This window comes from Sorex araneus, chromosome 8, assembly GCF_027595985.1.
Source record: "Sorex araneus isolate mSorAra2 chromosome 8, mSorAra2.pri, whole genome shotgun sequence".
Classification (NCBI taxonomy): Eukaryota; Metazoa; Chordata; class Mammalia; order Eulipotyphla; family Soricidae; genus Sorex; species Sorex araneus.
In genome coordinates this window covers 31,746,603-31,759,242 of record NC_073309.1, presented here as the reverse complement: position 1 = coordinate 31,759,242, position 12,640 = coordinate 31,746,603, and the positions used below count along the sequence as shown (strand labels likewise).

The 12,640-nt window shown below is 43.3% G+C and overlaps 1 protein-coding gene across 1 annotated transcript in view; it reads left to right on the top strand.

Moving 5' to 3' along the window:
• The window catches only part of LONP2 (lon peptidase 2, peroxisomal), a 100,037-nt gene that overhangs the window by 83,650 nt on the left and 3,747 nt on the right, over positions 1–12,640 (top strand). The window contains exon 12 of the mRNA XM_004600685.2: positions 6,807–6,949. Within this exon, the coding sequence (XP_004600742.1) occupies positions 6,807–6,949 (143 nt within the window). The remainder of the gene's footprint in view (positions 1–6,806; positions 6,950–12,640) is intronic.

The following is a 12,640-nucleotide window of genomic DNA, read 5'->3' as shown; positions in this document are numbered from 1 at the left end:
AAAAGTAAAATTAAAAGTGCATCTGTGTAGCACTGTAGCACTGTCATCCCATTGTTCATCGATTTGCTCGAGCGGGCACCAGTAACATCTCCATTGTGAGACTTGTTACTGTTTTTGGCATTTCGAATGTGCCACAGGGAGCTTGCCAGTCTCTGCTGTGTGGGCGGGATACTCTCGGTAGCTTACCGGGCTCTCTGAGAGGGACAGAGGAATCGAACCCAGGTCAGTCGTGTGCAAGGCAAAGCCCCTACCTGCTGTGCTATCGCTCCAGCCCTTTTGCAACCTTAAATAAGTTAAAGACATTCCTTTCAGGGCATGGGTTTGAGCCACACCTGGTCATGGTCAGGATCACTCCTGGCAGTGTTTTGGGGGACGGGATGTGGTACTGGAAATCAAACTGGATTGTCCACATGCAAGGCAAGCACCTTGCCTGCTGTATGGCATTTCTCACACACAAGTCAAAGCCATTCTTAACTCAGCCCATCAAAGGCAGGATGCCAACCAAATCCAGGGCAACCTGCCCACTCCCTTAACTCAGATCTTTCCTTCTTGGTTTTAAGTTAAAAAGTAGATATAGGGGCTTGAGCCACAGCACAGCAGGCAGGGCGTTTGCCTTGCACGCGGCCGACCCAGGTTTGATTCCCAGCGTCCCATATGGTCCCCTTAGCACCGCCAGGAGTTAATTCCTGAGTGCAGAGCCAGGAGTAACCCCTGAGCATTGCCGGGTGTGACCCAAAAAGCCAAAAAGAAAAAAAAGTAGATATAGACTAATTACATCATTTTAAATAGTCTATCATTAGCAGCCAGAGAGCTGGTACAAGGGTTAAGGCGCCCACCTTATCTTGCATACAGTTGACCCTAGCTCAATCCCTGGTATTGCATGCTCCCCCAGCACAAGTCAGGGATAGCCTGAGTGCTGCTGGTGTGGCTTAAGTACCACAAACAAATCACCACCGTCAACAAAACTATAAAGGGGCTGGGGATACAGCTCAGTGGAGAATACTGCCCTGCATGTGGAGTCTCTGGGTTCAGTCCTCAGCTCCGCAAAAACACCATATCACTTCCCACAAAACTGAAAATTAGTGAAAATAAAAAAATCTGTTTTTAAAAAAAACAGCTCATTGATGTTGATATGTACATCTGAACCAGAGATTTGGAGGCAGTGCTTGAAAAGCATGCTGCTTTGGGAGAACAAGCACTGTCTTGCATGTCCCTGATTATACAACCTGAAAGAACTACAGTGACCTTATATATTTGAGTCACATAAGAGTTGTGGTCTCGCCCAGAGATCAAATGCTTGTTACTTGGAGAAATGCTGATACTAATATTAATGTACATACTTTGATATTTGAAGTTAATTTTCTTCAGTGGGTTTTTTAAACCTTATTTTACAAATTCCTATTCGATAGTCAATTATACGAAACAGAAAAAGCTTTGGGCCCTTGCCTTCCAGTAATGAGACAAAGGGCAGAGTGTAGAAAACCCTGAGTACACAAAGCCACAACGGTAAACCATTAACAAAATCATATCTGAAATGTCTAATAGACATAGAACAGATTTTGTAATGCTTGCAAATTGCCAGATAATGTCAGTGAAACTCGATTTGAACACACAGAGTTACAGAAAGATGTCTAAACTGTCAAGCATCCTCTCAGAATAGAATTGAATGGCTGGCTCCAAGGCACATCTGACACATTTGTGCTGGAACACACCTGTGTACCAAAAAAAAATTTTTTTTAATTAAAAATAAATTTTAAAAATTTATCTTGAGGAGCCAGAGAGATAGCACAGCAGATAGGGCATTTGCTTTGCACGTACCAAACCCAGGTTTAATCCCCGGCACCCCACATGGTTGCCCAACCCCTGCCAGGAGTGATTTCTGAGCACAGAGCCAAGAGTGAGCCCCAAGAACTGCTGGATTTGTCTCTCACCCCCAAGAAAAATAATTTTTTAAAAAATGTTAATTGAAACTAAATAAAAATCCAGCTTTGCTTATATGTTGCATTCTGAGGTAAGGCCTAGAGGCTGTCTCTACTTCTCTTGGTGCTGCTCCTTCTGATGAGAGAGTCGCAGTAGGCTGAGTACCTGCACATTTGTGTATAGGGCTTAAAGGTGTCAACTATAATTTGCACTTGATTCCTTTAATGGCATCTTTGTTAGAGACTATTTTGCTTGCTGACTGTTCGAAGAGGAATCAAAGTATATATGTTAGAAGAATCCAATATTTTCCTTGTTCTCACTTCACATTACACAAGATCCAGTGCAAGATCCAGTCTTTCCTGATTAGCTGACAACGTTGTTTTCTCTGGAGCTCTAGTTCTTTAGGCTTCTATGTGTTCTAATGATGAAACATTTTACAGCATAAATTAGTTCTAATTTCATGAATTTTTCACAATACCGCTGCTATTCCTAATGCTGGGAGTAAATTGCCATGCCTGATATGATCAGATCTAGTCACATTAGAAATCTATCTCCTTACTCCTACTCCCTCACTGCCTAAAGCGCTAAATTCACTACTCCACTTGAAAAGGGATTGGATGGCCTAAAGCACTGGTTTCATAATTATGGGTTGACTTTCACCTCTGCAGCTCTAATTCCTATGATAGTGAAATCTACACTGGCAATAGTAATTAGATCTCAGAAAAGCTTGTCACAAAGTACAGTGGGATAGAAACACTCATGACCCCTTCCATGCATCAGTTGACATTTTAGAGGCTTTATAGTAACCAGCTCGGGATTCTCTTTTTCTTTCTGAGCATTGATATTAGCTAAGAGGGATACCTGCTTTCTGTTCGACACTGAGATCTGCACGTCGCTAACCTGATTGTTTGAGTGCCTTCCGACCTTAGTCATTGATGGTGCTTAGACGTGCTGCAAAGAGAGAGCAGCAGGTGGGAAGACTCCTTTTTCCACACACTGCTGAGTGGTAATTGCTGGATTTTGTGAAACAGATAAATCCTTTAAGAAGTCACAAAGGGCCTTGCTCCCTCCAGCCCATGCTGTCTCTTGAACACCTGTCTTTGCTTGCTTGCTCTTTCAAGCCTTTGTTCTCCCTTGAACACATATCTCTTTCTGCTTTTTTCCACACATACCTGCTTTTTCCACACGTTCCTGTTTTTTCCATATGGAGAAGCCCAAATTCTCTCTTGAACACATATTCCTTTCTCTCCTATCATGTCTAAGTAACTTTTGTTCAATTTAAAAACTACCTTTTGTCTCTCTCTCTCATTCTCTCTCTCTCCTTCTCACACACACACAGGTTGGAAAAGGCCAGGGTCATACATAAAGCCTATGCCTGACCTGGATATGATTCCCAACACCGCATGACCTCTGGGGGCCCCCAAGCAGCATTGGGACCGCCCTAGTGGTCTCCAGCAATAGAACCCTAGCACTGAACTGCTGACCTAGTAGGTGGAGTATCACCAGGTGTGGCCCCTGGACTCCCTGAATACCAAGTGGGAGCACTCCTTCCGCCCCTCCCCCCAAAAAAAATAGTAAGATAGTAAGTTAGAAAGATCAAATATTTTCTAGACTCGGGTTGTTCCAACCATTTAGAAGATCGGAGTATCGTTATAGAGCTAGAATTGAGAATAGATCTAACTTAGGACTTCTTTTTATTTATTTTTTTTAACTTTTAAGTTTTTGATAGTTGGGTTTTAGGCATACAGTACTTTGATGTTGCTGGAGCGGTTGGGCTTTCGCCTTTCACGCGGCCGACCCCAGTTCGATTCCTCCACCCCTCTCGGAGAGCCTGGCAAGCTACCAAGAGTATGGAGCCCGCACGGCAGAACCTGGCAAGTTACCCATGCGTATTGGATATGCCAAAAACAGTAACAATTAGTCTCTCGATGAGAGATGTTACTGGTGCCCGCTCGAACAAATCAATGAGCAACGGGATGACAGTGACAGTGACAATACTTTGACACCAATCCCACCACCAGTGTCAATTTCCCTCTACCAGTATTCCCATGCTTTCTCCCCCCCACCCCACCCCCGCCCCACCTGCCACCTTGACAGGCACACTGCAAAGCTCTGTGGTTCTAGTTTAGATCTCGTTTTTAGTGGTACTGAGTCTGTGCTTTGGATATTAGCACCACTCTCCCACATCACCAGGATAACCAGGCCTCGGATGCATTCTCCCTGTTACTTCCCTTTGTCATTGTCTTGCTTCCCCCCTCGGTTTCTTTCCTTCTCTGTCCTGCACCTCACATTCTCTGGGGTCAAGGTTGATCTAGGCATCATCTTTACTACCTTATGTTCCCTTGTCTAGTTATTCTGAATACCACAGGTAAGTGAGATCGTCCTGTCCTTCTTCTGACCTACATCACTCAACATATCCAGTTCCAACCAAGTTGCTGCAAATTGCAGAATTCATTGGAACCGCATAGTAGTCCATTCTGCATATATACCGCGTCTTCATAATCCATTCGTCTATTGCTGGACACCTAGGCTGATTCCCTGTCTTCACTGTTGTACTAAGTGCAGTGTATGACAGTGTGCATATGTCATTTTGAATGAATGTTTTTTCTGTCATAGGGGTAGACACCCAATAATGGAATTACTAGGTCAGATGGCCACTCAATTCTAAGTTCACTGAGAACTCTCCATACTGTTTTCCACAGGGATTGAAAGAGACAGTGTTCCCACCAGCAGTGGATGAGAGTTCCTTTTACCACATCCTCACAAACACAGACTGTTCCCCCTATTTTTGGTGTGTGCCATTATCAGTGGTATGATAACATCTCATTATCATCTTGATTTGAATTGCCCTAATACTAGGTGATGCTGAACAGTTCTTTATGTGCCTATTGGCCATTTGTCTGCCTTCCTCTGAGCCATGTCCATTTCCTCCCCATTTTTTGATGGGATTTTTGGATTTTTTGTTGTTGATCTTTATGAGTACTTTACATATCATGTATGTCAATCAACCCTTTATCTGATGTATTGAGAGAGAATATTTTTTTCCCTTTGAGTTAGCTATCATAGTTTTTAGCACATGTTTCTCTACCTTTGCTAGTGGTATCAGATCACTGAAGATGCCTCTGAGGTCCAAATCTTGGAGTACTCTTCTTATATTTTCTTCAGTGTACCTGACAGTTTTCAGTCAGATCTCAAGGTCTTTTGTCCCCTTCGAATTCACTTTTGTATAAGGTGTGAGATATGGATCTAGCTTTAATTTTTCACACTGGATTTCCCAGCACCATTTGTTTTCAGGGGGTCTTTTTATTTGTTTTATTTTGCAGTCTGCCATGGATTTTCTCTTCAATTTTCATTGAGCTCCTGCAGAGAAAGGTAGAGAGTTGAATGCTGTTCATAGGCTGAATAACCGGCAGATGACAAGAAAATCTGAACACTTGTCTGTTCTCTCTTGTATCACTTGGGATCTAGTCTTCTAGAGGCTCCAGTAGGGTCTAGCAGGAGAGCAGACTTACGAGAGTGGCTGCTATATACACAGATCACTCAAGGACACCTCACGATGGCCCCACTCATCTTTAGAGTCTACAGTTAGGGTCATATACTTCTGAATACAGCCAGCAATCCAGTGAGAAGGGAATTAGTGAAAAAATAAATAATGATGTCAGTGAAAAAAATCATTGCAGAACTAAGTAAATCTATATATTATGCATTGTTGGGTGGTTATTTATTATATTATACATGCTATATTTATATGTATGTATAGAGAGAAAGAGAGAGAGACACTTCCAGAATGTTTAAAGACAGTTTTGGGGGTTCCAGACCCAGTGATGCACAGAGCTTACTCCTGACTCTACACTCAGGGATCACTCCTGGTAGGACTCAGAGAGCCATATGAGATGTCATGGATCAAATCCCAGGTCAGCCATGTACAAGACAAGCACCCTACCCACTATGCTATCTGCCCAGTTCCTCTTCAAGAGATTTTTAAAAGCTATGTTAAATCCCTCAGGAGCTAAGAAAATTATGGCAAAACTACAGGAAAAGCAGTACAAGGAATTAGAATAAATAGAGCCAAATATTTTCTGTAGTCTTAAGCCTCTACTCATTTCCTTTACTTGGACTGGAATTACAAAGACGATAGAAAGCATGGTCTGATAGATCAGTTGACTTCTCCTTCCTCTGTGTCCAGGTTCAAATCAAAATGAGTAAATATTTTGACAGTATATCAGCTAACCAGGCTTTATAGACCAGGGAAGGAAATGGCCCATTCTTAAAGGGATTACAAACCAGACCTCATGTTCTTTTATCCTAACACTGCCGGTTATATTTGCTTTAATAGAAAAGTAACCTTGGAGTTGAGCTGTATGTTAACAACAGAGATACAGCTTATGAAAGTTCTGTTCATTTCCAAATTCAGGTTGCTGACAGAAAGTTGGGACCTCTGAAAATGGAATTGAAAAGTTTGGGTTAAGTTGATCTGTCAGTGAATTGTAGAAGATAATCTATTGCATTTATCACTTTAGTACCTTGCCTCTGAAGGTTGACTGGTGCCACGTATTGTACTTGGCTGAATATTGTAATGGTTGCGAAACAATAGTCAAAGGTGGCTGCCCTCATAAAGCATACATTTACTGACGGGAGGTAAACAAAACAGAAATGAAAGTCAGTGAAGAAAGCATTTGCATGACCTCATCCTCAAGGGATCTTGAAAGATGAGTTTATCTGCCCAAGTTCCAGAAATATATGCAAGGTGAAATTTTTGTGTCTTAATAAATACAGAGAGGTGACTGAGCTATTTATAATCCATTGTGCTATTATTTGATTTTTATTCCGAATGAATTTCAAACCTTCAAGTCTCTGAGAAATTCTAAATGATTTTTTTCTCTTAGGTTGCAAAGAACACATCTTAGAAGATGCCAGACCTGAATCTATCAGTGACACTACGGACTTGGCACTGCCACCTGAAATGCCAATTCTCATTGATTTCCACGCACTGAAAGACATCCTTGGGCCCCCGATGTATGAAATGGAGGTGATTATTTCCGTTGCCTTATTAATTCCCACCAGTTTGCTCTGGTGCTGGGTAATGGATTTAGGGGAGATATTCTGAGAAGCTGGATTTTTGTCTTAAGATTGGAAACCAGTGGTAGAGCATGTTTCTTTGCAAGTATGTGGCCCTGAGTTTGACCCTAATACACACAAAATCCCTCCTTTAAAAAAAAAAAAGAATTGGAAACTATTTTCTCTGGGGATTAAATTCTAGAGTTGAGTGTAATAATGTGGCTCTTACACAGAACCAGGGACCTTCACCATATCAGAAACCCATATCAGATTCCATTTAAGAATAGTGTTTCTAGGGCTGGAGCGATAGCACATCGGGTAGGGCATTTGCCTTGCACATGGCCGACCCGGGTTCGATTCCCAGCATCCCATATGGTCCCCTGAGCATGGCCAAGGGTAATTCCTGAGTGCAGAGCCAGGAGTGACCCCTGAGCATCGCTGGGTGTGACCCAAAAAGCAAAAAAAAAAAAAAAAAAAAAATAGTGTTTCTGACTTTCCTCCCTAGAAATTCTATATTTCTACTCTGTGTGTTTTAAACAAAGTTTTCTTCATGTCATCATAGACTTTGGGAAAAGGAAGTAGGGAAACTTCATTTAAATGGCACGAAATGTGAGCCTCACCATGACCTCAGACTACTCCCAGGACAGGCCCAGGTGGCAATTTTCAGGGATCTGTTGTTTTATTGTTCAGAGTTCCTTTTGGGTTAAACCATTCATGTACAGGTCTAGCCCTAATTTCCATTTCTACATTGCACCTCATGAAGGAAAAACCACCCCAAAAAGGCTGGGAACCAAGGAGCTGCATGGAAATCGATGCTTGGGTCTGTGCTTCTGGCATTGTAATAAATGCTATAGGATACTTACATGATCAGTAAGGAGGGAAAACATATACTAGTGATTTTATCATCTTTATTCAGAGGCCTTATCACCTTGTTTGGGGGCAGGGGGTCGCGGGGGAATGTTTTTTTTTTTTTTTTTCAGAAGAAAAATCTGATAAAGTATACCGAAGGTAATCACATCATCTAATTACTTGAAATGATCATCAGGAGGTAGGTTTTCCTCCAGTCTTCACAATGAGGAGAAAACACAGTCCCCAAATCCATCTTACTCATTTAAACTCTGGTCATTATTGAAGCCAATGAGCCTCTCTACGAAGCACTCAGTTACAAGAACAGAATTCATGGGTTCTTGACAGCAGATCTGGTCTTAGACAAAGAGAACCAGAGGCACTAGCAGGCTATTTGAATTCTAGAGACAGCCTGGGTTCAACTGTGGAAATGTTGGAAGAATTGGGACCAAACTTTCCTTGGTTGAGAAAGGAAGCAAACCCTGTTTTTCTGTCCTGAGAGAATTCGGTGATTTTGTGTGTAAAGATGTAAACGCGTTTTGAATCCTGAATGTCTTGACAGGGGCCTTTTTCTCTACACTTCAGAACTGTACATTCCAGCAGTTTGGGGCTTTTCTTGTTTTGTTTTGGATTTAAACCAGAGCAACAAATAGAAAACAAAAGACTGCTGCATGTCTCTTTCGTGCGTGCCCTCCTCTCCCAGCCACGTCCGCTGCTGGTGGGTTTGGAAGCATTGCTGGCATTCTTGGGGCTATGGCAAAGAGCCAAAAAAGCAGAAATGGGAAATTTTATAAATACGACTCATAGCTTTGGTCACATTAGAGAAACTCATTTTATTTGTGGCATCTGAGCTGTTGTTACATACTAACCTTTAGACCCACATGAATCTGCAAGGTAACTTCCAGTAGCCATCCTGCCTTTTATAAATCGCATCCTAAAATAGAAAGTATGGTATCCCCGTGTTTGGAACATTTTGTTCATCTCTGCCACAGTTGAGAGAGTTTGCCTCACCGTCTCAGCTTTCTGTCTCTCCCTCTAATGCCATCAGGCTCAAGTTACGTAGCCACCCTCTCTGCCCCAGCTTTTGCATCTGGGAAATTACGATCTATGGAACATGCCCGAGTTTAAGTTTTATGCCACAATTAAGATTTAGTTACGGGCCAGAACTGACTTCAAAATAAATTCCCAACACCAGGAGACTCCTGTGTTTCTTCTTCATACTCTCTCGGGTAAAGGAGTTAGACAGAGTTGGGAATAATGCTTTAATTTTATATAGTATTGTGGATCCTGGAAAGCTCCCCGTGGCGTATTCGATATGCCAAAAACAGTAACTATAACAGGTCTTACTCCCCTGACCCTGAAAGAGCCTCCAATCATTGGGAAAGTTGAGTAAAGAGAGGCAGCTAAAATCTCAGGGCTAGGATGAATGAAGAAGTTACTGGCGCCCACTCGAGTAAATCAGTGAACAATGGGATGACAGTGAGAAAGTGATACAGTGGTTGTGGATAGTATATATAGACAATTTTAATATAGTATTATATATATATGTGTATATATATATATATATATATATATATTTTTTTTTTTGGTACCAGGGTTAGACTATAGTTTCTTTAAATGTTTTTTAAATTATTGTTAAATTGTGGTTTTGATGTACAAAACTACTGCACCCTTACCACTACGAAAATGCCTAATACCCTCCACCATGGTCCTTAGGTTAGTTCTGGTCCACCTCTGCATTCCTGTCCTCGCCCCTTTGCCCCCACCCCACTTGAAGGATGGGCTTCTGTTGGTGGAATAAGTCCTATCTAAAGACCTCTCTCCTTAAAGAAATAATAGTAAAAGGAAGAAGCTAGGCATGTTGTTGAAAAAGCATCCTAATGACAGGCTAGTGACTTGATGGTAAAAGTGACCCTGCCTGCCTTGTCCAGCAGTGGCCAGCTCGATCTCAGAGGCCTGGGTTTAATCCCCAGCATCACCAAAAAATAAAATAAATGGATCCTGAGTAGAACATCTACTTCTGTATCCCCTACTTCTACATCCCCTCTCAGCGTGTCACCATCCTGCCTGTGGCGGTCAGCACTGCCACTGCCACCCAGGCAGGGACGGGACCCGTTGACAGATACAAGCAAAGGCTGCCTTGAGGAGCGGCACACTGGCCTTCAACCGTGCCAACATCCCGCCACACGAGGACGATTCAGTGCTGAGGGGACTGTGGTAAGCCCCATACCTCCACGGGGAGTGGATTCTTCCTTTCCCTCTTCCGGTCATGACCGAAGCAAATTAACAGCTCAGAGTATCAGATATTCATGAGTTCCATGCTGAGGGAATGCTTCGGTTTAGGGGAGTGGGCAGATGTATAGCTGCTGGGGTGACAGCCCTGTAAGATCATGGAAAATGCTATAAAAGGAATTGGTGGAGAGGGAAAGGGAGGGGGTGCGGGCTACACTGAGCAGCAGCCTGACCTCACACCACCAGCACAGCTCAGTGTCGTGTGTGTGTGTGTGTGTGTGTGTGCATCTACAGGCCTGCCTGTGCCCATGTTCCTCATTCATGGCTCCAGACCTTACTGTGCTGGCCCCTCTGATCTGTGTCCAGCAAATTCCTAGTGTTGGAAGAGTCCACTCAGCCTCCCTCCCACACTGTCCCAGCTCCCCAACCTGGCCTCGACAATGACCTGTAGAGAAAAGAATCTCATCAGTACTCTGTGGTATACTCCCATAGTCGAGGACAGTTGCCTCTTTATCTGATGTCCTTCAGATGTCCATCCATTCTGAAGGGGGTGTTATATTTCTCGGATCTGTTAGGCAGCCTGGCGCAGGATGGTAGGAAGCACTAGATAGAAGCAATGGCTAAAGTCCTGTCCCTCTGCTGGGGCTATAGTAGTAAGTAACAAGGTAATAAGACATTAAGTCTAGGTTGGAAGTAAGGAGTTGTACATACTATTTCAGTCACGTGTCATATTGTTTGTTAAGGGGCCGGAGAGATCGAACTGGTATAGATTAGTACGTTGTTCACGTGTTCCCAACCTCTCAGCATTGCATATGTTCCCCCAAGCACTGCCAGAAATATTCCCCGAGCACAGAGCCAGGAATAAGCCCTGAGCACCACTGGGTGTGGCCCAAGATACAGGAAAGGCGGTGGGGAGAGGGAGGCATGAGGGTGGCGAAAGAGAAGAGCAGTGTGAGTTGGTGATGCTTAGATACACAGGGCCTCCCTGCGCCCTGCTATCAGGTATAGAGCAGGGCAGGTGCCAACACTGAGAAAGGGAGTTCTGTGGTGCAGCTGAGGCTGCAGTCTGACCCTTCATATCTCTAATTTAGCGCATGATGTTAATTACAATCGGACCCCCCAAAATGGAAAACCTTTCAAGTAGGATTTTATGCATACTACTAAAAAAATGTGTGAATAGCTTCAGTGAATGCCAGAACTCATTTTGGAGTAAGTCTTAATATTGGGGTTTTCACGAAATCTGAGCCCCTTGGAAAAGTAGAAGTAACCCCACCCTTACACCTGAAATGCTAGCCCTGGAACTGGCCGCTCTGTAGTCAGTGAGATGGTTACCCCTCAGCGGAACAATCTGGTTTAGTGCTGGGCTGGCTCAGTTCCTCCGACACAGAAAAGACACTTGGAGGGGCTGAGGGAACAGTGGCCCTACAACAAAACAAACATTATCATGACTGTTTTCATCTGGTTTTTCTTTGGGGGAAGGGGGAAGTATATTTTTTTGATTTTTTTGTTTCTGGGCCACACCCAGCAGTGCTCATGGGCTTCTTTTGGCTGACTGGGTATCTGGGGATCACTCCTGGCAGTGCTCCGAGAACCATGCAGTGCCAGGGACTGAACCTGGGCCACCTGCATGCAAAGCACAGGGTCTGTCCATTGAGCTTGCTCTCCATCCCTCTTCACCTGTTACTTAAAACACCTATCCCTTAGGCTTCTAATTTCAGGTGACTGATGTTTAGTTTGGCAGTGAGATAGTACAGTAGCCTCCCAGCCACGGGAAAGGGTTTAGAACATCATGAAGCAGTGTGTATCTAGAGCAGTAACTGAGAAGGTAAAAATAAGTGGCTGAGAAGTAAAATTGAGGGATTTAAGCATTATCACACACGTGTGTGTACGTATATGTATATACATACACACACATATATAAAATTTGTCCTTGACCTCTGGAGCTAACATTTCATAAGTGTGTTTAATGGCCAGAGCGATAAGACAGCAGGTAGGGCACTTGCCTTGTATGCGTCTGACTTGGGTTCGATCCCTAGCATCCAATATGGTCCCCAAGCACCGCCAGGAGTAACCCGAACATCACTGGGTGTGGCCCCATCCCCACCTCCAAAAAAAGTGTTTGAAGGAGGGTTACTAGGGCCAGAAGTATATTACAAGGGTTCAGGCACTTACTTTCTAAACAACCAACCCTAGCTTGATTCCTGTATGACCTAGTCCCCTGGACAAGAAAGCCTGTAGTAGAGTAATCCCCAAGCACTGCTGAGTGTGGCCCATCCCACCCATAATAATGAACAAAAGAGGGTTTCTATTTTGTGACACAAATTCATGGTCACTTAAAATGAAGTTAAGACTCTAGAATGCAGCCTACAGAATTATTTCAATGAGCAAAATATCTGGGCTTGTTTTAACCTTGAAAACAAGGGTTGTATGTCTTACTAGATGTGGCTTTTTGGAATCAAAATTATCCAGACATATTTCAAAGGAAAATCACTTCTGGTGTATGCCAAAGAGGAATTTTATTATTCTCCTGGCAGAAAGCCATACAGTAAGTGGGTTGACTCTTAATCTGGTGAGGGAACAAACA